Source organism: Lepidochelys olivacea (assembly GCF_965140295.1).
Source record: "Lepidochelys olivacea isolate rLepOli2 genome assembly, chromosome: 1".
Taxonomy (NCBI): Eukaryota; Metazoa; Chordata; order Testudines; family Cheloniidae; genus Lepidochelys; species Lepidochelys olivacea.
The window spans coordinates 28,643,362-28,667,721 of record NC_140411.1 but is presented as its reverse complement, the minus strand read 5'-3'; the positions used below and the strand labels follow the sequence as shown (position 1 = coordinate 28,667,721).

The 24,360-nt window shown below is 42.7% G+C and overlaps 1 protein-coding gene and 1 long non-coding RNA gene across 2 annotated transcripts in view; one reads left to right on the top strand and one right to left on the bottom strand.

Annotated features, from left to right (window-relative positions):
* DEUP1 (deuterosome assembly protein 1) overlaps window positions 1–10,256 on the bottom strand; it is an 85,421-nt gene extending 75,165 nt beyond the window's left edge. The window contains exons 1-2 of the mRNA XM_084622048.1: window positions 10,016–10,256; window positions 6,150–6,219 (exon numbers count right to left, since the gene is read on the bottom strand). Coding sequence (XP_084478174.1) covers window positions 6,150–6,193 — 44 coding nt within the window. The 5' untranslated portion in view covers window positions 6,194–6,219; window positions 10,016–10,256. The remainder of the gene's footprint in view (window positions 1–6,149; window positions 6,220–10,015) is intronic.
* A 2,499-nt stretch (window positions 10,257–12,755) lies between these two features.
* LOC311526815 lies at window positions 12,756–19,993 on the top strand. Its single transcript, XR_014713164.1, has 3 exons — window positions 12,756–13,214; window positions 16,414–16,499; window positions 17,190–19,993. It is a non-coding gene; the product is annotated as an uncharacterized lncRNA (long non-coding RNA).
* Window positions 19,994–24,360: the final 4,367 nt, after the last annotated feature.

The following is a 24,360-nucleotide window of genomic DNA, read 5'->3' as shown; positions in this document are numbered from 1 at the left end:
TGCGATAGTTGATTCTACCCACTAGTCATGCCCCTTTCTTCAATCATCAGTTCCATTCATTCTTCTTCTCATCTAGGTTTCTAGAAAATTTGTATAATTTTCCTAATGTTTCCAAATAGACATAACAAGAACCTGGTTGTCCTTATTCTTTATAATAGTTAAAATTTTAATTTAGAAACGGTAATTAAAGCCTTATGTTTCAAAAAATGCTATGTCCAGAAAACCATTCTTTCCTTTTTGTGCTCTCTCCTCATTATACTTAGGTTTCACAGATATCTGGATCATTAACTATGATATTATGTACGTAAATGTGAACCAAAGCCCATGCACAACAATATAGGTTAAGGACAGTTTCATCTTAAAGCATAAGTTCATTTGTCTTTAGATCTTTAAACCAGATACTAGAATTATGGTGTTAATGTATTTTTCCTTATTATAGATTTTAAAAAAGGAATAATGTAATCTGGTTATTAATACAATAGCCCATCCGATCTGCTGCTATTAAATTCCATAAAATTTAGGCTTGGATGGATTAGTTTTTATGTGAAAATATCAGTAAACATTGATTTAACCATACATACACAAACTGATGAAAAAATATTTCCATCTATGATAATCTAAATTTCCAGATAGACAAAGTAAGAAAAATGTTGCTTGAGAATTTATTAGAGTTTTGATTTAAGGATATTTACACTGTATATTTTGACATTTGATGTTGACAATTCATGTTTTAATGGATTAACTTAACAGTTTAGGTTTAACTTTTTGAATCTCAAAGTCCACTGTCATAAAACAATTACTGTTGTGTTCCTCTACAATTTCCCACAATTTGAAAATCTAAATTGATTAAAAAAGGCTTAAAACTCATAATTTTGTACAATTGTGAAAACGTAAATAGATACAAATCAAAATGTTTAAAACACCCAGTATTATCTGTCAAAATTATAAAAAAAATCTAATTCTCCAAAACCTAATTGCATTAGTCAGAGCTCAGTTATTTACCAGTTACACTCCTTCCATCATTCATACACATATGTGCATAGGTAATCTGTGTATTCTGAGTGTTTGCAGCTGTGAAATAATCTTCATTATTTTGCTAACCCTTATACCATTTGTCTTGCTAATGTTCAGGGAATATTTTTTCCTAGGATACTGATGGCTGAGTGTACACTGTGCTAGTCACAGTAACTATGCATATTAAAATCTTTAAGAAAGAGCAGTATCTGCTTTTTAAGACAGCAATATTTTGGCTGATGGATTTTTTTTGTTGCCAAAGGAACTAGTTTACAATATGGCTAAAAAATTTGCAAACTTTTAGATCAAAACTGCTTTTGATGTGAAGTGAATAACTGCAAAAATGTCTGAAATCTCAACCACCGGTTGATAAAATAAAGTAAAATATTCTTCACATTTGTGAGTGAGGAGACCAAATATGAACTTCAAAGTATCCTTCCAATTAATTTTAAAATATAGTCTAAAAACCAATACATTTTATTTTAAAATAACAGTTAAGATTGTTGTGTGACATCACCATACTTACCTATCAGATCATTTACAAAATCCAAGCATGTATAAGCAAAGAAAAATAATTCAAGACATATTAAACTGTACATGTAACATAATACATTTTAAACATATTCTATACAAAACATACATATGTTATTCTTATCAAGTGTAAACAAACATCTTTTTCAATACAACACAATCTTTATTCTGACCCATGACTTTTTTAATGTTATACTGATTTTTGTATAATTTTAAGGAATACTTTTATGTTTAAAGTATTTTCAATTATATTTATAGACAGAATATTTTTATAAAATAGTTGTAATTACTTTACATTAACAATGCTGTATATGTTGCTTTATAGGAAAACATATAACATTTTTTATTTATAAATTATGGGCCAGATCATCAGTTTGTTGTCTAACCCGTAATAAAGGGTGGTGCTTTGTTGTGCTGCTCCTGGAAAACCCCAGGAAGCCACAATCTCTCTCTTGGTTCTCCTGCTGCTCTGGGAAGCGAATAAACTATCCCAGGTCTCTCTATACTTGTAGTATATTTTCCCTGATGTGTCAACATAACTATACCACGTGTGGAATCAAGGTTCCATCAACCTGGGTGAGGACAGGGACAGAGTGGTTCTGCAAAGGACAGCAGAGGCAGGGCTGGATTACCCAATAGGCAGAGTAAGCACATGTTTAGGGCACCAGCAAAGCAGAGGGCACCAAAAAAAGAGATTTTTTTTGGAAAAAATGTGATATTTGATATTTCAAAAAAAGCATTGAAGTAGTCATCATGGGAAAAATCATAACTTTGTTAGACTTCCTTACACTCCACTACACACTCTTCCCCCATTTTTCTGTTCTCTTTTTATTACTTATCCCCATCAATACCAGGGGGGCATCCTACTAACGTAGATTGAAATAATGCAAGGAAATCAGATCCTGTCATGTACTGCAATAAATTTATGTTTTATTATTGATATATTCTTCTGAGTTATACATACTTGATTCATTTTTTTCTCATATATATATATATTATATATATATACACATAAAAATAGTGTACACTGTGTAATTTTTTTTTTAAGTTCAGATAACTGAGATAAGGGGAAAGATGAAACGTAACCGAGTGGAGCACAGAAACGTAAACTGGCGGAAGAAAAGAAGCAAAAAACTAGTGAAATTTTCCAAAATCTTCCAAAGCTGACATCATTTTTCAAAGTGAATCCATCAAAAGCAACATCTTCTCTCAGCAGCACAGACATCGTTCCAAAACCTATAGGTGTTTCAGAGACTGACCCTTCTTCTATTGGTGAAACAAACACCATTCCAGAACATGTGGATGTGTCTGAGACTGTAACTGATCATCCTACTGCTGGTGGTAAAACAGACATTGTTCTAGAAGGTGTGGATGTGTCAGAGACTGAATCTGCTCATGCTGTAAATAACAGGAGAAAGGATCCCGGTATGTGGGTTGATTTCAGTACTGATGATGTAGCTTACTGGATAGATCATGGACCAAATGACTGTCAACACCACACTGGGCCATTTGAGAAATCACGTCGGACTTTTACCAATGACAAACAAACAAGATATGTTCACAAAAAATATTTTTCGGCATGAAAGCAAATGGTGAGAAATGCACTCGAGAATGGCTACTGTATTCACCATCAACAGGGTCCGTGAACTGTTTTGTTGCATATAAACCTTCAACATCCCGGTTTGCTGCAAATGGATTTAGTGACTAGCGGAATACTGTTTTAATTGAACAACATGAAAATAGCACTACTCACAGAGATTCAGTGTTGACATATTTAAATCAAAGACCGGGCTTTGGATTGACACAAAAATTGGAAGAACAAATTAAAGGGCAACATGTCTTGCAGTGTGTTATAGATGTTATTCAAACATTAGCTGAACGTGGTCTGCCTTTCCGGGGATCAAATGACACATTTGGATAATTGCAGAATGGAAATTTCTTGGGATTGTTGGAGCTTGTGGCTCAGTTTGATCCATTTTTAAAAGGCCATATCTCAAAATATGGGAATGCTGGCAAAGGTAACCCATCATACTTATCCAAGACAATATGTGATCAATTTATTGGTCTGATGAGTTACAAAGTTTGTTCAGCTATTGTGGATGAAATAAGTACTGCTGGGTACTTCAGTTTATCTGTCGACTCTACACATGATCTTTCACATATTGATCAATTGAGTATTGTACTAAGATACGTGTCTCCCACAGAGGGAAAACCAGTTGAACGATTTATAACATTCCTCAATTTGAAAAGCCACACTGGTGAAGAAATGGCAAATCAAGTACTGCATTATCTGTGCCAAGTTTGCAAAATAGATTTCTCAAAGTGCAGAGGTCAACCTTATGACAATGCTGCCAACATGTCAGGGCGTCATCAAGGAATGCAGAAGAAGCTTTTAGAACAGAACAAATATGCCATATTCATACCATGTGCTGCACACTCTCTCCATCTTGTTGGCCGCAGTCCTATTGATTAGTTGTCCAGCGGCAGTAAGTTTTTTCTCAACAGTCCAGTTACTTTATACATTTTTCTCTGCCTCAGCACACCGATGGGCAGTTCTTAAAACATATTTGGGCAATGATCATGTGTTGAAATCTCTTTCTAATTCTCGCTGGGAGGCACATGCAGTGGCAACAAGTGCAATTCTGGAGTCCTACTCAAAGATTGTGGATGCATTAGAAAGTATAGCTGAAGACCAATCACAAAAGGGAAAAACTGTACAAGAGGCAGAAAACATTGCAAACAAGATGCAAGAACTAGAATTTGTATTCATGTTGACCATGGGGAATGAAATTTTACAGCACTTTTACCACACAAGTCAAGCTCTCCAAGAAAAAGAATTGGATTTGAAAACATGTGCAGACCTCTGTCAATCATTAGCAGACCACTTATACACTTTGAGGAATGATTTCGAAAGATTTGAAGATATATCAAAAGATATCTTGCCTGATACTAACTACAAAGAAGCCCAGTCCCACAAGCGAATCAGGAAAAAACAAGCAAATGATAGCTGGGCAACAGAAACAGCATCGAATCCTAGAGACAAATTTCACGTATCTACTTACTACGCTATAACTGATATACTTGAAGCTCATATGAAGAGGAGAGGTGACGTGTACAAAGAAGTATCAAGTAGATTTTCTTTTCTAAACGATATGGACTTATCGGATGAACAATATTCACAAGGTTCCCAGAAGCTAGTTGACTCATACCCTGTTGACTTGAACACGAATCTCTGTGGAGAAGTATGGCAGTTCCACTGTTATATGCAAGCAAAGTTTAATGGAACAGGAAAAATGAAATTCAGTCCCATTGATCTTCATGGCACAATATTGAAAGAGGGAATACAATGTGTATTTCCAAATGTAGAGATCGCACTACATATTTTTCTAACATTGATGATTACTAACTGCTCTGCAGAACGCTCTTTTTCTCAAAGAATAAAAAACCCTCAGAGAATAACAATGTGTCAGGACAGACTTGATTCACTTTCCCTATTGCGTATGGAAGTGGACATGCTTCGTCAAGTCAGCTTCGATGAACTTATCCAGAATTTTGCAATCAGAAAATCTAGAAAGAAGCTATTTTAATTTCAGCATACATGTAAGTTTTATGTCATTTCAAAAAATAAAATTTTATTTTACGTTATAGCATTGTTTTTATTTTGAATTACATATGGGGGGGGCACCATAATCTTTTTAGTGCTTAGGGCCTCGAAAGGTCTTAATCCGGCCCTGAGCAGAGGTATGTGGCACTGGTGGAAAAGAGTAAAAGGATGCTTTACGACCCCCTGCTCCCTTCTAGCAGTGAGCAGGATGGGCCATTGTCTGGCTATATGTATGCGGACTTGTATTTGAAGCTGATAAATGTCTCATTAATGTGTACGTATGTAGGGCTAGATTCTGCCACCCTTATGTTTATTAGTACAGTGCTTTGCAACAAGTTGCATTGATTTAAATGATACTATTTGTGTCAGTAACTAATTAAGAGGTTCACAATCTGGCCCGTGTTTATTTGTCTTCTTTAGAAAGGTTGTATATTGAGATTACAGCTGAAATGATGGTATTTATTTTGTGTCAGAGTTAAGACTGTTCTGTTGTGATAAAAATGCATTTCTTAATACTTGATAAAACTAACGTACTTATGTTTATTATGTAGGCAACCTAAGATTAATTATATCTTTAACTTTTAATTTCCTTGCTTTTAAGAGCTTGGGTTTTGTAAATGATGTGATAGGTATCTATACTACTGTTGCTTAGCAACTTTAACTGTTTTTTTTTTTTAAACAATTTAAAGAAAATACTTAGGGATTCCAAAAATAGCTTACACATCTTTCTTTTGTCCATATAAATTAAAATAATTTTAAAATTTTAAATAAATGACAGACAGGCATCAGATTATTAAAATTACCATGGAGTGAGCTGTACTGCCCTACCTAATAGTGACTACTACTTCTCCATAATATACATAGAAAAACCAATGAAGAGTATGGGAGAAGAATTATCTTAAAACTTTACTACCTTATCTTCTACATCTTTAAAAAAACAAAAAACAAAAATTCAATTCCATTAAGGGCTCCAACCCCCAAAACAGAAGTCAGTGCTTACCCAACCACAAATTGTTCCTGCAACACTTGCAATTTCTGCTCCATTTCCCCCTCCAGATTGTTCTTTTAAACTGTCAAAAGAAAACAATGAAATAAAATAATTTAGACTCTTATGTGTATACTTATACAGCCATTCACTACATGTGGAGTGTTTCAACTTTTTTTAAATTTTGTAACTTTTCAATTGCAAATACCCCACACACCCTGAATTGTGGAGTAGCTCTGTGGAATAGCTCACAGTGAGTATGACTGTAATAGCAGGAGAGTGGGGTGGGAGGAGGTATTGTTTCATGGTCTCTGTGTATATATAATGTCTTCTGCAGTTTCCACAGTATGCATCCGATGAAGTGAGCTGTAGCTCACGAAAGCTCATGCTCAAATAAATTGGTTAGTAGCTAAAGTGCCACAAGTACTCCTTTTCTTTTTGGAGTGAGTGTGAAATTTAGGCTTGGCACAGTCCTAGCTCTGCAGCAATGAGTTGGAGAAGTCCTGACACTTGGGTTCAGAGTAGGGCTGTCAAGCAATTAAAAAAATTAATTGTGATTAATTGCACAATTAATCACGCTGTTAAACAATAATAGAATACCATTTATTTACATATTTTGGATGTTTTCCACATTTTCAAATATATTGATTTCAATTTCAACACAGAATACAAAGTGTACATTGCTCACTTTATATTTTTTATAAATATTTGAACTGTAAAAATAAATAGTATTTTTCAATTCACTTAATACAAGTACTGTAGTGCAATCTCTTTATCATGAAAGTTGAACTTACAAATGTAGAATTATGCACAAAAAATAACTGCATTCAAAAATAAAACAATGTCAAACTTCAGAGCCTACAAGTCCACTCAGTCCTACTTCTTCTTCAGCCAATTGCTCAGACAAACAAGTTTGCTTATATGTGCAGGAGACAATGCTGCCCGCTTCTTGTTTACAATGTCACCTGAAAGTGAGAACAGGCGTTTGCATGGCACTATTGTAGCCGGCATTGCAAGATATTTATGTGCCAGATGCGCTAAAGATTCATATGTTCCTTCATGCTTCAAACACCATTCCAGAGGACATGCATCCATGTTGATGATGGGTTCTGCTCAATAACAATCCAAAGCAGTGCAGACTGACACATGTTCATTTTCATTATCTGAGTCAGATGCCACCAGCAGAAAGCTGATTTTCTTTTTTGGTGGTTTGGGTTCTGTAGTTTCTGCATTGAGTGTTGATCTTTTAAGACTTCTGAAAGTATGCTCCACAGCTCATCCCTCTCAGACTTTGGAAGGCACTTCAGATTCTTAAATCTTGGGTCGAGTGCTAGACCTATCTTTAGAAATCTCACATTGGTACCTTCTTTACATTTTGTCAAATCTGCCGTGAAAGAGTTCTTAAAACGAACAACATGCTGGATCATCATCTGAGACTGTTATAACATGACATATATGGCAGAATGCAGGTAAAACACAGAGCAGGATACATACAATTCTCCCCCAGGGAATTCAGTCACAAATTTAATTAAAACTTTATTTTTGTTACAAACATCATCAGCATGGAAGCATGTCCTCTGGAATGGTGGCCAAAGCATGACGGGGCCTATGAATGTTTAGCATATCTGGCATGTAAATACCTTGCAATGTTGGCTACAAAAGTGCCATGGGAACGCCTGTTCTCACTTTCAGGTGACATTGTAAATAAGAAGCGGATAACATTGTCTCCCATAAATGTAAACAAACTTGTTTGTCTTAGCGATTGGCTGAACAAGAAGTAGGACTGTGTGGACTTGTAGGCTCTAAAGTTTTATATTGTTTTGTTTTTGAGTACAGTTATGTAACAAAAAAAATGTACATTTGTAAATTGCATTTTCATGATAAAGAGATTGCATTACAGTACTTGTATGAGGTGAATTGAAAAATACTATCTTTTATCATTTTTACAGTGCAAATATTTAATAAATTTAAATTGGTATTCTATTGTTTAACAGTACGATTAAAACTGTGATTAATCATGATTAATTATTTGAATTAATCGTGTGAGTTAACTGCAATTAATCGACAGCCCTAGTTCAGAGCATCCCTGGATTCACAGGACACTCTGATTCACACAGGCTCTGGCTCTATGATGGAGAGCCGGAAAGGTCATGAATGTTACACTAATGTTGAAAAGAAACTCCGGACTCTTGGTGGTAGTACTTGGAGTGGGTGCAAAACCTGAATTCAGAGAAGCCCTGAATTCATGGTGGTGGCAGCAGCATGACAATAGGGTTTTGGACAGCCTCATCTTTGTGGAGTGAAGGACAAGACACAGGAAAAGTAACACTGGGGTGTGGAGTTGACCCAGCACTTTGGTAAAGGTGGATCAAAGGAGGAGTGAAAACAGGGTGTAGAGCAGCTCCAGTTGGAGTGAACCTGTCACTGGGGTGCAGAGCAGCCAAGCTCCTTGGCTCTGCAGAGGCACATCAGACTATACACTATATGTAGAGCACCACTGACTCTGAGGGACCAGGTACCAGTCAGAGCAAGGCTGACACAAGGCATGTGAGCAGGAACATGGCTCTGTGGTGGCAGGGACCGGTCAGAGTGAGGCTGACACTGGCATGGGGGTGGGAGGGCAGCCCCAGCTCTGCAGGTGCAGGGACCAATCAGGGTGTGGCTGGCACTGGTACAGGAGGAGGGCAGCCCCGGCTCAGTGGGGGCAGGGACCAGTCGGGGTGAGGCTGGCACTGGTACAGGGAGGCAGGGACCTGTCGGGGTGTCACTGACACTGGCGGGGGGGGCAGAAACCAATTGGGGTGAGGCTGGCAGTGGCACGAGGGGCAGGGACCTGTCAGGGTGTCGCTGGCACGGGCACGAGGGCAGGGACCTGGTTCTCTGGGAGCAGGGAGCAGTCGGGGGGAGGCCGGCGCGGGCACGGGGCGGGGGGCAGGGAGCAGTCGGGGGGAGGCCGGCGCGGGGGCGGGGGCAGGGAGCAGTCGGGGGGAGGCCGGGGCGGGGGCAGGGAGCAGTCGGGGGGAGGCCGGCGCGGGGGCGGGGGCAGGGAGCAGTCGGGGGGAGGCCGGGGCGGGGGCAGGGAGCAGTCGGGGGGAGGCCGGCGCGGGGGCGGGGGCAGGGAGCAGTCGGGGGGAGGCCGGGGCGGGGGCAGGGAGCAGTCGGGGGGAGGCCGGCGCGGGGGCGGGGGCAGGGAGCAGTCGGGGGGAGGCCGGCGCGGGGGCGGGGGCAGGGAGCAGTCGGGGGGAGGCCGGCGCGGGGGCGGGGGCAGGGAGCAGTCGGGGGGAGGCCGGCGCGGGCACGGGGCGGGGGGCAGGGAGCAGTCGGGGGGAGGCCGGCGCGGGTGCGGGGGGCAGGGAGCAGTCGGGGGGAGGCCGGCGCGGGTGCGGGGGGCAGGGAGCAGTCGGGGGGAGGCCGGCGCGGGGGCGGGGGCAGGGAGCAGTCGGGGGGAGGCCGGCGCGGGGGCGGGGGCAGGGAGCAGTCGGGGGGAGGCCGGCGCGGGGGCGGGGGCAGGGAGCAGTCGGGGGGAGGCCGGCGCGGGGGCGGGGGGCAGGGAGCAGTCGGGGGGAGGCCGGCGCGGGGGCGGGGGCAGGGAGCAGTCGGGGGGAGGCCGGCGCGGGCACGGGGCGGGGGGCAGGGAGCAGTCGGGGGGAGGCCGGCGCGGGTGCGGGGGGCAGGGAGCAGTCGGGGGGAGGCCGGCGCGGGCACGGGGCGGGGGGCAGGGAGCAGTCGGGGGGAGGCCGGCGCGGGTGCGGGGGGCAGGGAGCAGTCGGGGGGAGGCCGGCGCGGGGGCGGGGGCAGGGAGCAGTCGGGGGGAGGCCGGCGCGGGCACGGGGAGGGGGCAGAGCCCTGGCTCTGGGGAACACCCCTTGGGGGACGCTCACGCCGGTTGGAGCTGGCGGTGGCGCCGCCTCCAGACCCCAGGGCTGCGGCGGCCGCTCAGCTTCCGACGCCTCGCGGCAGGATCCCTCCGCTCTCGCAGCTCCCCAGGGCGGACGCCGGACGCAGCGCGACCCCCGATCCCCAGCACCCGAGAGTCCGCCCCGGCTGCCGCCTTCCCGCACCTCGCGGCGGTTGCTGGACGGGCCCGGCGGCTTCCCACGTTACCAGGGCAACGCGAAAGGCCACCGGGCGGAGGCGCGGTGTGGGGGGCGGGGCGGGGCTGAGGAAAGGAGCTGGGGCGGGGCCGGGCAAAGGATCAGGCTCAGGGTCTGCGACCAGGGGAGTTGTCGGGGACGGGGTGGGGATGTGACAGGGTTGGGGAGGGGACAGCGAATGGGACAGAGTGGGAGGGGAGGGGGGAGGCACTGACAGCGTTAGGGAGGGGGCAGAGTGGGAGGGGAGGGGGCAGGCACTGACAGGGTTGGGGGGGGCAGGGGAGGGGGCAGGCACTGACAGCGCTGGGGAGGGGGCAGAGGGGAGGGGAGGGGAGGGGGCAGGCACTGACAGGGTTGGGGGGGCAGGGGAGGGGGCAGAGTGGGAGGGGACGGGGGCTGGCAGGTAAGGGCTCTGGCTGAGGGGGTGCTGGCTCTTGGGTGGGGATGGAGATGAGGGGTTCAGGGTTCAGGAGGGTGCTGCAGGTTGAGGCAGGGGGTTGGGTGCAGGGGGGGTTAGGGCTCCATCTGGGGGTGTGGGCTCTGGGTTGGGGCTGGGGAGGAGGGGCTTAGGAGGGGACTTCAGGCTGGGGATGGAGCAGAGGAGCTCAGGGTGTGGGAGGGGGTTCTGGGCTGGAGCAGGGGGTTGGGGTGCAGGGGGAATGAAGGCTCCATCTGTGGTTGTGGGCTCTGGGTTGGGGCAGGGTGTTGGAGTGCAGGGGCGATGAGGGCTCCATCTGGGGTTGCGGGCTCTGGAGTGGGGCCGGGGATGAGGAGTTTGGAGTGCAGTAAGGGGCTCCAGGTTTGTGGAGGCTCAGGGCTAGGGCAGAGGGTTAGGGCTCAGGGTTGGGGTGCAGCGGGGGTGGGGGCTAAGCAGTTAGCGGCGCAGCGCGGGGGCTAAAGCAGGTTTTCTGCCTGTCTTGGCACTGCGGACCGCGCTGCATCCGGGTAGCGGCCAGCAGGTCTGCCTCCTAGGCGGAGGCGTGGCAGGAGGCTCTGCGCGCTGCTCTCCCCCACAGGCGTCACCCTCGCAGCTCCCATTGGCTGTGGTTCCTGGCCAATGGGAGTGTGTAGCCAGTGTTCGGGGCAGGTGCAGTGTGTGGAGCCCTGTGGCCCCGCTGCCTAGGAGCTGGACCTGCTGGCCACTTCCGGGGCACAGCACGGAGCCAGGGCTGGTAGGGACTAGCCTGCCTTAGCTCCGCAGAACTGCCGATCAGATTTTTAACGGCCTGCTCAGTGGTGCTGACCGGAGCCGCCAGGGTCCCTTTTCTACCGGGTGTTCCGGTAAAAAGCTGGACACCTGGTTACCTTACCTATCACACTCTACCCTGTCTCCGAACCCCTGATCTCACTGCCCAAGGCCTTCCATGCCCTGCCCCTCATACTCAGTACTATTCCTTCACCACCCCAACCCTGTCATTGCCTGCCCTTGCCTTATACTCTGCCCCCTCCCTTTCTGCACCCAAGCCTGTCATTGCCTGCCCCAAATCCTTATACTTAGGCTCTCCCTTCCCCATCCCAACCCTGTCATTGCCGGCCCTGTCCTCTCACACTCTGCTCCTCCCCTGCCCATCCCAACCCTGTCATTGCCTGCCCCGTCCCCTCAAGCTCACACTTTCCTTCCTAACCATGTTCTTTACAAAAAAATCAAATTTTAAAGACTAGCTAATAATAAAATGAAATGCAAAATTTCCAAAAAGTTTGCTCCCTCCCATTCTTTAGCTCAGTGATCACTAACAAGTACCTCGTGGGACAGCTAATTTTCTTTTGCAGCTTCCATGAAGGTCACTAAAAATTATGTTTCCACTTTGAAAATTTGAGTTCACTTAATTTTTCTATTTTTAAAATTTTTTTTCATTAGTATTCTTTTTTTTTATAATGTCTTCTAAATGCTTCATGCTACCTTCTTAGTTGAACCCCCTTTGGCATATTTACTTAATGCAACAAAATTAGTTTGAACTGACCAAGGCAAGCTGTTTATTTTTATCACATACCTGAAGTGTTTGAAATATAATGGTCATGGCTCAAACTATGGATTTTTATATTCTTCTGGTTTAGGACACCTTTAAAAACACATTCAGAAGGATTTAAATTCATGTCCTAGGAATAACTTCACAAATTGAAATGCCAGCAAACTTTAATGATTTAATTATGTGTCTCTTGGTTTTGTTATTTATTATGGAGCAGTTGAAGCTAACTTTTCAAGCCCAATTTTCAACCTACATACATGAATTTTTTCCAGAGTAACTAATCATTCTGAAATTTCACTACCACATTTCCTACTCCGATAGAGTTTTTCAGGGAATTTTGGGGGGAAAAACAGTATTAAAATTATAAGCTGAGGTTTTCAAAGCTGCCTAGGGAACTAAGAAGCACAATTCCCATTGAAATCAGCTGGAGTTGTGATTCTAAATCTCCTACATGCCTTTGAAAAGGCTCAGCTCCGTTGTCTAAAATGTCCTTGTTATTGACTTTTTCAGAAATGTTTTTGTTTATTTTTGCTCATCTCTCCAAAATAGGTGGGCTAAAATCACAAAATTTGTTTTGTTTTGTTGGCCTTACTTAGAAGAGATGCCTTATAGTGTTTGGAGTGACTGGGGTGGGGGGAGGAATATATTACAAAGATATACAGTAATAAAGAACTTGTGAGGAATACACATACCTCATTTTAAATTAGCCAGGGAACAAGTTAACTAGAGTTATTGGAGCCTATATATAAATAAAAGGCAGTGGAAAGCTAGAGTCAGGCCCTGTGGTGGGTGAGGGGAAGAGGAATGTCTTTCCCCCAGAACAAGACAGGGACAAGACAAAGAGCTGGGTCTGCCATATTAGCAATGTGGGTTTTATTCCCTGCTCTGGCAGAAGTTCTCTTCTCTATAAAATGGGGGGAATGATAGTTGTCTGCATCACAGGGAGAGAAGCGTGAAGCCTTTCTCAATAATAACGGTTGGGAAGTTCACAGAAATATTAACAGCTGTCAGTGGAAGAGGTGAGACTTGAATTTAAATTATATTCATAAAGACAGGTTTCAGAGTAACAGCCGTGTTAGTCTGTATTCGCAAAAAGAAAAGGAGTACTTGTGGCACCTTAGGGACTAACCAATTTATTGGTTAGTCCCTAAGGTGCCACAAGAACTCCTTTTCTTATATTCATAAAAATATTCACTCTGCCAACATGTTATACTATGAGAATATAGAACTGCTATATGACTTAATATTTCCTGGGAATATATTCATTTTGAGTATTTGAGTATTCCAATCACGTCATAATTCCTTGACATCACCAGGACCTCCAGTTCTCCCTGCTTGTTTCCAAGGCTTTGTGCATTTGTATATAATCACTTGAGATAACCTGTTGATCGCCCCTCATTCCCAGTATGAGGCAGGAGCCCTCCCCTCACAGACATTCCTGCTTGTGCTTCCTTCTGGTATCCCGCTTTCCCACTTACCTCAGGGCTTTGGTCTCCTTCCCCCGGTGAACCTAGTTTAAAGCCCTCCTCACTAGGTTAGCCAGCCTGCTGGCAAAGATGCTCTTCCCTCTCTTCGTAAGATGGAGCCCGTCTCTGCCCAGCACTCCTCCTTCATGGAACACCATCCCATGGTCAAAGAATCCAAAGCCTTCTCTCTGACACCACCTGCGTAGCTATTCGTTGACTTCCACGATTCGACGGTCCCTACCCAGGCCTTTTCCTTCCACGGGGAGGATGGACGAGAACACCACTTGGGCCTCAAACTCCTTTATCCTTCTTCCCAGAGCCACGTAGTCCCCAGTGATCTGCTCAAGGTCATTCTTGGCAGTATCATTGGTGCCCACGTGGAGAAGCAGGAAGGGGTAGCAATCCTTGAGGGCTTGATGAGTCTTGGCAGTCTCTCTGTCACATCGCGAATCTTAGCCCCTGGCAAGCAGCAGACTTCTCGGTTTTCCCGGTCAGGGCGGCAGATAGATGACTCAGTCCCCCGGAGGAGAAAGTCCCCGACCACCACCACCCGCCTTCTCCTCTTGGGAGTGGTGGTCGTGGAACCCCCAACCTCAGGACATCGCATCTCATGCCTTCCAACCAGGCATAATCCTTCCAGGTATCTATCAATGATTAATAAGAGGGAAAAGAGGCAGAAAAATATGACTGTGTCAGATCTCATATGGTGCCATATTGTGCTACAAATCACCTCGCCATACAAGAACACACTAAAAATTCAGCTTAGCCTGTATTAGATTAGAAACTATTCCTGTTAATACAGGCAAGTACTAGAAAAAGCTATTTTGTCTTCTCTGCAACATAAATTTGAATGTAAGCATTCAAAGTGAATATGGAATACATAGAATGTCAACTGTATATTTTATTTTAATCTTAAATTTAATTAATTTTATGCAATCTCCACCCTTTCAGTTTTTAATGGCATAGGTTTTTATACATTGGAGAAGTTGTTTTTGATAGGGGAGCCTAGAGTCTTGGCAGCTGGAACCTTGGAAGATATGTGTGGCTTTTGGAACCTTGGAAGATATGTGAGGCAGTTTGGGATTGTGATATAAACATACTAGATGGATATTTCTGCTAAAATGATGTGTAGTTGTCAAGGTTCCTCCCCCACTCTGAACTCTAGGGTACAGATGTGGGGACCTGCATGAAAAACCTCCTAAGCTTATCTTTACCAGCTTAGGTCAAAACTTCCCCAAGGTACAAAATATTCCACCCGTCGTCCTTGGATTGGCCGCTACCACCACCAAACTAATATTGGTTACTGGGGAAGAGCTGTTTGGAAGCGTCTTTCCCCCCAAAATACTTCCCAAAACCTTGCACCCCACTTCCTGGACAAGGTTTGGTAAAAAGCCTCACCAATTTGCCTAGGTGACTACAGACCCAGACCCTTGGATCTTAAGAACAATGAACAATCCTCCCAACACTTGCACCCCCCCTTTCCTGGGAAATGTTGGATAAAAAGCCTCACCAATTTGCATAGGTGACCACAGACCCAAACCCTTGGATCTGAGAACAATGAAAAAGCATTCAGTTTCTTACAAGAAGACTTTTAATAAAAATAGAAGTAAATAGAAATAAAGAAATCCCCCCTGTAAAATCAGGATGGTAGATATCTTACAGGGTAATTAGATTCAAAACATAGAGAACCCCTCTAGGCAAAACCTTAAGTTACAAAAAAGATACACAGACAGAAATAGTTATTCTATTCAGCACAATTCTTTTCTCAGCCATTTAAAGAAATCATAATCTAACACATACCTAGCTAGATTACTTACTAAAAGTTCTAAGACTCCATTCCTGGTCTATCCCCGGCAGAAACCAGCATATAGACAGACACACAGACCCTTTGTTTTTCTCCCTCCTCCCAACTTTTGAAAGTATCTTGTCTCCTCATTGGTCATTTTGGTCAGGTGCCAGCGAGGTTACCTTTAGCTTCTTAACCCTTTACAGGTGAGAGGAGCTTTCCCCTGGCCAGGAGGGATTTCAAAGGGGTTTACCCTTCCCTTTATATTTATGACAGTAGTGAAATAACTAACAATGTTAGGATTTTGATTGTCACCCTTGGGTTTCAGCATTAACAATCCATTGAGATGAATAGGGGACATTCACACCTCTGAGAGCTATTGTTTCAGGCTATCTGCATATTAGGAAGAGAACACTATATTGGTTATATTCAGTTCAAACTTTGTTCCTACCCTTGTATAGATTATGTCCCCTTCCTTATTTTTATACCCTTTTAGCTTTGTTTCTCCCCTTAAATGTCCTTATCTGAACATTTTTACCCCACTACAGAATCAATGGCAATTACACTACAATTGCATCCTCTTTTTATATAGTGTAGTCCCTTGGTTATCCACTTACAAGCTCAGAATCAAACTCATTCTATGCAAATAGAATCATAGAAATGGAAGGGACCTCGAGAGATCATCTAGGCCAGTCCCCTGCACTCAAGGCAGGACTAAGTATTATCTAGACCTGATACTGTTCCCCTGTTTGTATAGAATCAGCATAGCATCTTCACAAAATGAATTGTATAGGGAAGAGATCAGGAACTTCTGTTCTCCTGTCTCATAACACAAGGGGATGTTTAGTGAATTTAAAAGATGACAAAATTCAGAACTGACACAAAAAACGGAAAATTTTTCACACAACAAATAATTGGACTAGGAACTATGTGGGTCTTAGCTTATCCTACATCTGTTTACTGCAGGGTTTTTACACCTTCCTCTGAAGCACCTGATACTGGCTACTGGCAAAGACAGGATACTGGACTAGATGGACCTCATGCCTGATCTGGTAGGGCAATTCTTATGTTCCTATCCACATCTATGGTTTATTTCTAAACTTTAACACTGTAGATACAGACTTGAATTTTCGAAAGTTACTAGTGCTTTTGGGAGCTTTTATTTTTGGGTGGCTAACTTCAGACACTTTAAAGATGCCTGATTATTAAAGGGGCTGAACATCTGTGATAATACTTGATTTTTTTGAGCAAGAGGCTACATTTGAATATTGTTTGGTTTAGGAACCAGTCAGGCTGCTCATCTTTAAGGAGTAAAGTAACAAGAAAACCCCAGTGCCTAGATGGAGTGCTAGCCAGAGGCTGACAAAATAGTAGAGCAACCTACTGCCAGGGTTTCTAATGGATTCTAGCCAGAGAAAAGAAAAGGAGAACTTGTGGCACCTTAGAGACTAATAAATTTATCTGAGCATAAGCTTTCGTGGGCTACAGCTCACTTCATCGGATGCAACTTGCACCCTTTGGCATCCTTGTTCCAATACCAATAAAATTTGTTAATCTTTTAGATTGTACATAGATATTATAATCTGAATTTACGGTTATAGTATAAGGAAAGTAACTGAAATCTCCTGGATGGTACTACTTGTTAGGAATAAGTGGGGAAAATGAATAACTTTGGGCCATTACAGTTCATACTATTACCTCTTGCATTTATATGATCTGGTAATGGTGTCTGTGTTCTCCAGCAGGTCTTTCTGAGTCCATGCCCTGGTAGACTGCCCTTCATGAGGAGGGACCGAATGAAGATTCATAAGTTCATAAATTTTGAGGCCAGAAGGGACCATTACATCAAGAGTCTGACCTCCCATATATCACAGGCCATTACTTTTCACCCACTGAGCCCAATAATTTGTGTTTGACTGAAGCGTAAGTTGGGTTTGGCTAAAGCATATGTTCCTGAAAGCCATCTAGTCTTGATTCGAAGACTCTAAGATATGGAGAATCTACCACTTCTCTTAATAGTTAGTTCCAATGGTTAATCACCATCACTGTTAAATAATTGTGCCTAATTTCTAATTTGAATTTGTCAGGCCACTGGTGGTTCTTGTGCCTTTCTTCACTAGAGTAAAGAGCCCTTCAGTCACCAGTATTTTCTTTCCTTGAAAAGAAAAGTGTTGAAAGTACTTAAACACTGTAATCAGTTTACCTCTCAATCTTTTTGACAAACTAAACTGATTTAGCTCCAAATGTCTCTCACTGTAAGGCATTTTTTCTGGCCCTGAATCATTTTTGTGTCTCTTTTCTGCACACTATTCAGGTTTTCTAGATTCTTTTCAAAATATGGACACCAGAATTGTTTGCAGTATTCTGGTATTGGTCTCACCAATGTTGTTTACAGAAGTAAAATCAACTGCCTACTCCTGTTTGCTACTCCCCTGTTTATAAGGATCTCATTAGCCATTTTTGCCACAGCATTGCACTGGGAGTTCGTATTGAGTTGTATGTCCACTGTGACCCCTAAATCCTTGTCACAGTCACTGCTTTCCAGGATACAGTCCTCCATCCTCTAGGTATGACCTGCATTTTTTGATCCTAGATGTATAACTTTGCATTTGACTGTATTGAAATACATTTTGTTTGAATGGGCCGAATGGGCGCTTACCAAATGATCCAGACTGTCTATATGACTTCTCTGTCGCCATCATTATTTTATCACTCCGTTAATCTTTGTGTCATCGAACATTTTATTCATGAAAATGTTGAATAGCCTCAGGCTTATACCAATCCTTGCAAAACCCCATTTGATGATTCCCCATTGACCACTACTTTTTGAGTTCTGTCAGTTAGCCAGTTCTTAATCAATTTAATGTGTGCTTTGATATTATATGGTGCTAAATTTTCAAATCAGAAAGGCATGCAGTACTATGTCAAATGCCTTACAAAGATCTGTTACATCTTCATAGTTAGTTTTATCAATCAAACTTTTAATCATTGATATCAAAGAATGAAATCAGATTTGTTTGACAAGACCTATTCCATAAACCCATGTTGACTGGCACTAATTATATTCCTATCCTTCAGTTCTTTATAGATTGAATCCCAAATCAGCTTTTCCATTATTTTGCCCAGGGTTGATGTCAGGTTAACAGTATATTTCAATGATCATTCAGGCCCCAATCCTCAATAGGTATTTACACTCCTAATTTCCCATGAGTTAGGAGTATAAATGCCTTTGAGGATCTGGGCCTCAGTGCTTAAGATGCTTGCAAGAAATCTGCTTTATTTTGTGTCTGTCTGTGAATAACAACAAGAGCTTCATAGTGCCCTGCCCAAACTCTGTTTAGGAAGACTAATGCTTAAAGGCATAGTTCCCCAATACCATATCTTCCCTTCCAAACCCAAATGTAACTCTTAAAACAACCAAACATTAATATAACAATTACAAATGCTTATACTAATAACTAAACTTGCCACCAATGTTCAACTAGTCTTTGAGGTTGCCAGCGCTATCACCTGGATCTTCAGGGCTCCCCTGCAACATCAGCACTACTGCTGTCAGGAAGTGGCAAGTCCACTTGGTCTGATTGCCCAGGCCCTGAAGCTCTGTTGTCTCAACCTGCTGTGGCTGTTCCCCCAAATACTGTTGTCATGATCTGTATCTAAAAAGGTGTCATGTAAGGTATCGTATGGCAATCAGTAACACACTGATCATTATTATTGTGTGATGTATGTACTAGGTGCTGTATAGAGAATTATAGATGTGTGCTAGAAATATGTTCTTAAAAGGTGATTTGCAAGCAATGCAAAAGCCCAGCCTGTCCGAGACAAAGGAATGTTGGTTCGTCTGTTTTCCTGTGGCTGCCATATAAATTGAGCCAGGTAATACTTCAGAAGACAATGAAAAGTATGTGCATAGGAAAGGTAAACAAAGCCATAAGGCTAAATGTGGTGAGAGGGGAGGCCATTTAACGAGCATAGTGGGGGATGGAGCCTGCAACCCCAGAAAGCCTTCCCAGCTTTTGAAACAGATACAACAGAGTTTTGGAAATATAAGCAGAATGAGAAAGCTGTTTTGGCATCCATCAGCAGGCAGACAAAGGGGTATCAGTGGGGCCGGATTTAGGGGCAGGCACCCAGGCAACAGTCAAGGGTGCCGGGCTTGGGGGGGGGCGCCAGGCTCAGGGTGCTGTTTTTGTTGTTAGCAACAAAAGGGAAAATAGAATTTTTGAAGTAAAATGTCTCAGGTATTCTGTATGTGGATTCATTTTTCACTAGCCTCCTTGAATGTTCTGGACCTCTGTAGAATCTCGTGGAACTTTCCAAACTTTCTGAGAACTACATTTTCCTTGAACCTCCTAGCATGTTGTCAGCCATGCCCTCATGAGTATATAAGAGATGTCTCCAGTCAGTGAGATCTAAGAATGAAGTGAAGTGAGAGCCCAACTGCAATATTGTGAACCTTGTTTTATTGTGTAACTGTGAAAGTGTATTTGTGCTTTAAGAATTGAAGAGTGTAAGTAGTGACTAATAAAGGACATATTTAAGGTCACCAGAATATTTTTGAACCCCAATCTACGCAACAATATAAGAAATACTGTTACTTCTTTTCCATGTTTGCACATAATGTTTGATGATTTTCTAAGACTGCAGAACATAGACTTTTGCTCTCCTTTTGCTGTCTGTTTTCCCACATAGAAAATAAAAGATGCCTGTGGTGGGTTTCCCCACCTCTTCGGGGTGCCGCCTGGAACTGGGGTACCACTGAGCCGGCCTGACTTATCAGCCTGGGCTCCCTTTACACTGTATTGCTGAGGCAAGCCAGCCAAGCCTTCCCTCAAGCTTCAGATTGCATTTTACCAGCACACATACAAGTAGGGACACACCCAGCTGCAGCTATACACACACATGCTGAGATCAGCTCTGCATGGGATGGCTAGCTAAGGAATTGCCCAGTTACTCAAGTGCACATCCCCTCTGGAGTGTAAACCCAAAATGTATCCATCTTGCACTGCACAGAGAACTATACAATGTAAACTCATGAAATTCGCCCCCCTCCCTCAGTGTGGAGAGAGAGATACACAGCTTTCTGTCCCAAGTTATGATTTCCACACACACTGGTTTTAAACAAAACAAGTTTATTAACTACAAAAGATAGATTTTAAGTGGTTATACGGGATAGTCAACCAATCAAAGCAGATGACCTAGCAAATGAAACAAACATGCAATCTAAGCTTAATATACTAAAGAAATTGGTTATAAGCAGCAAATTCTCACCCTAAATGATGTTTTAGGCAGATTGCAGAGACTTGCTTGCAGCTTAAAACTCCAGATATTCCTTTTACACACTAGAAAACCCTCTAGGCTGAGCTCAGTTCTTCCCCCCAGTTCAGTCTTTTCTCAGGTGTTTTCAGCAGTCTTCCTTGTTGGGTGGGGAGTCAATAAAGAATGAACCCTGATGATGTCACTCCCCTGCCTTAAATAGTTTTTGCATAGGGCGGTAATCCTTTGTCTCTCAGTGGGGTTCCCACCCCTGGTTAGTGGAAAAATACTAATATCATGGAGTCCAGTACCAGGTGACTTGGTCACATGACCCTGCAGCCATAACTCAGAGGCTGTTTGTAGCATCCCCAGGAAGACTTCCCAGTGGGAGATTAGCATCTAGTCCTGTGCAAAATGAATACAAAGATACGATGCAGTAAAATTTCACAACGCCTTTGCACAAGTGTAAAAGTAAGGGAGAATGAGTCCCATTATATATAATTGGCTAAGTGGGTAAAAGAGTTTCATGGCTTGGGTTGTGGTGACAAGCTATCTATCTACAGCTATTTGACTGAAGGGCTTAATCAACTAAGAGAAAGAGGAATTGTTTATAGTGGACCACCCAGGCTAAACTATGAGTAATGGACTGAAACTGAGCAAAGAAAAAATGACACTTATTGTCAGGGAAAACCTTAACAGCCATGTCTGCTACACTGGAATATTGTCCAAAGGGTAATTGTGTCAGCCTTATTGCTTGAGGAATTTAGAAGTAGAGTGGACAAAGCACTCAAGAATGAGCTCTAAGAAACACTCGTCCATTGACAGGGAAATGGACAAGATGTCCTACTAAGCTTTTTTCCTCTCTAATTTTATGCTATAACAGGTCCATTATATTAATGCCTTGTAATAATAATTCAGTGACCAAATATAGCAATGAAATGGTTCAAGAGACCAAAAAAGACCTTGAAATAAGCAGAATGTAAATTTAGCAAAGATAGCCTTTAGAAAGTCAATAGACTGGTTCACTATGATGTCAACAAAGGTCTCTGTGTAGCTGATGTTGCCTAATTCCTGCAAACTCCTTTGAGAGCTACTCCGCAAACAGTCTTGAGAGAATCCATGCTGGTATTTCAGAGCACATTATATGTCTCGACTGAATTTGCACCATTCCAATTAGTAACAGAGCACATTAATAAAAATATATTATGTGATGTGATCATGCTTGGTATGCATTCCAACAAGACAGACAAGAATGCTGAATCTGCAAATCAATGGTCCCTGGAAAGACTCTACTTGTTAGCTTTATTTCTTACTCATCCTGTGAAGAAACCATTATTATGTTTGCAAATGACAGGTTGATAAATCAATTTAAGATTCTTTTCCTATTCTAATTTTAATTAAGGAATAAAAGAATCGGGTTTCTCATTTTATGAGGCAATTAACTTGTCTGAAGACTCTTATCCCAGTGAAGTTTCTGTATTATTGCCTCTTCAAATGGGAGACCTAACCTTTTGTGCCACTGTACAAATAATATCATTTCTAAATGCAGTTTAGAAAGTGAAATAGATTACAGCTGGCCTCTTTTTACTGCTCATATTGAGTCTGTCTCTCCCTAGTGATGCATTCCACTCTCAGCTTCAGTGCACTGAGTTCTCAGAGACCATTTATATAATCAGGCAGTGGTATGATAGGCTCAGCATGGAACCTGCGTATTATCGTTGAGAAAAAGGGCAAATGATAATGGGGGAAGTAAAAAGAGAAGACCAGCAGGGCCAGATTCTCATCTCAATTACACCCCAGGATCATTTCAATGGGATTAGTCCATCTTGACTCCTGTATAAATAAGATCAGTGTCTGGAGGGAGGAAGCATTGGTGTAGTGGTTAGAGTAGGAGACTGCATCTCAGGATTGCTAATTGTGTTCTAAGCACTGCCACTGACTTACTGGGTGACCAGGGGAAAATAATTTAACTTCTGTCTTTCAATTTCTTTATATCTCAAAAAGAAAAAGAGTACTTGTGGCACCTTAGAGACTAACCAATTTATCTGAGCATAAGCTTTCGTGAGCTACAGCTCACTTCATCGGATGCATTCTGTGGAAAGTGTAGAAGTATTATTTTTATTAACCATGTTTTCTGAACTGGGCTTGGAAAGAGGAATTGAAATGGAGACTAGAATTTTGAGAAGAAACAGGTGGAAATTTTATTTAAAAATTGAGATATTGACATCACAGTCTTGTAAAGCAGCTGGAACACAACACTTCTGACTTGGTGCTTGAAATGGGACTGGAGCGGTAATGTGTGACAAGAGACTGAAACTCAATTATTAACAAGGAAGTGTAAGGATGGGAATTGGAGGATGAGGGAAACTTTGCATTATGGAGTTTTGATAGTTTCAAAACTAAGGGCCAGATACTTCATTCCAGCTGAGCTATGGTGCAGAAATGCAGGGTGGGACAAAGATGGCTGTAAACCATCTTTGTACTTCTATTATTCTGGGTCTGGCCTCATTTAATAAGTTAGAGAGCCTTGGGGATATTCTGATTTATGCTTTACTGCAGCATCCTTCTTGGGACTCATTTGTAACTAAGGTTTTGCTCAGGCCACACCCACTTTTTCCTCTACATGTCCCTAATGCCAGAGACTGCAAGGAATAGTGGCTAAGAGCTATTCTGTGGTTCTGCATCATCTGGGGAACCAACGCACACAGGAGCATTCCCTGAGGGGTGATTCCAATGGGTTTAAAACACCTTTACAGTCCCGAGTAGTGTAAAGGGGCTGTAACATAAAGGAGAACTGGACCAAGAACCAGAATCACACCAGTATAAAATCAGGAGTAACTCCACTAATGTCAATGGAGTTATACTTGTGTAAATGAGAGTAGAATAAAGCCCTAAGTAACATAATAACAGCCTTTTATTCAACAGCATATATATGAGTGTTGCCAAACCCAAAAGTTCAAAAATCATGAGTCAGGCCCCAAAAAATCATAAGTGGCTTAAAATCATGAGGTTTTAAAAAATAATGAATGCTGGGGTCTTTTTCTTTGCTCCCCTGCCCTTTGTTTTGAGCTTTTAGGGTGCACTTGGGTCACATTTTCAAGCTTTTCTCCTCAACTACAAGGGCCAGAAACGCGCTTTTGTTTTAAATGAAAACTGAGATTCTTTTGTAATTGCTGGATTCTAGGAAGCTGGGATTTTAAGGCGGCGAGAGTCTTGTCTTGAGGAGAAATACCTGGACTAGCTCTCATCAAGCTAGTGCACTAAAAAGAGAATGTAGCCCCAGCAGTGAGAGCTGCAACCAGGCTAGCTGTCCCGAGTATGTACCCATCCAAGACCCCAGGCACATACTCAGGGCAGCTACCTACTTCCATTGCTATGGCTATTTTCACCCCAGCTTGAAGTGTAGACATATCTGAAGAAAAACACCAAATACCATGAGCTTCATGGTAAAATCATGATTCATTTTATAGAGAAATAATCTGACAGCAGTTCCAGGTTTTGATTTCCATTGCTAGTATACTTTTGATAATCTGCATTAGAAAATTTTAATCCTGATAAAAATAGCTCCCTGTCCTAGAATTTCATACAGCAAGGTTCCTATATTCTTTCCAGATCAGACAGTTTGCAGCAAACATGAAGTGCTTTTCTCTAAACTTT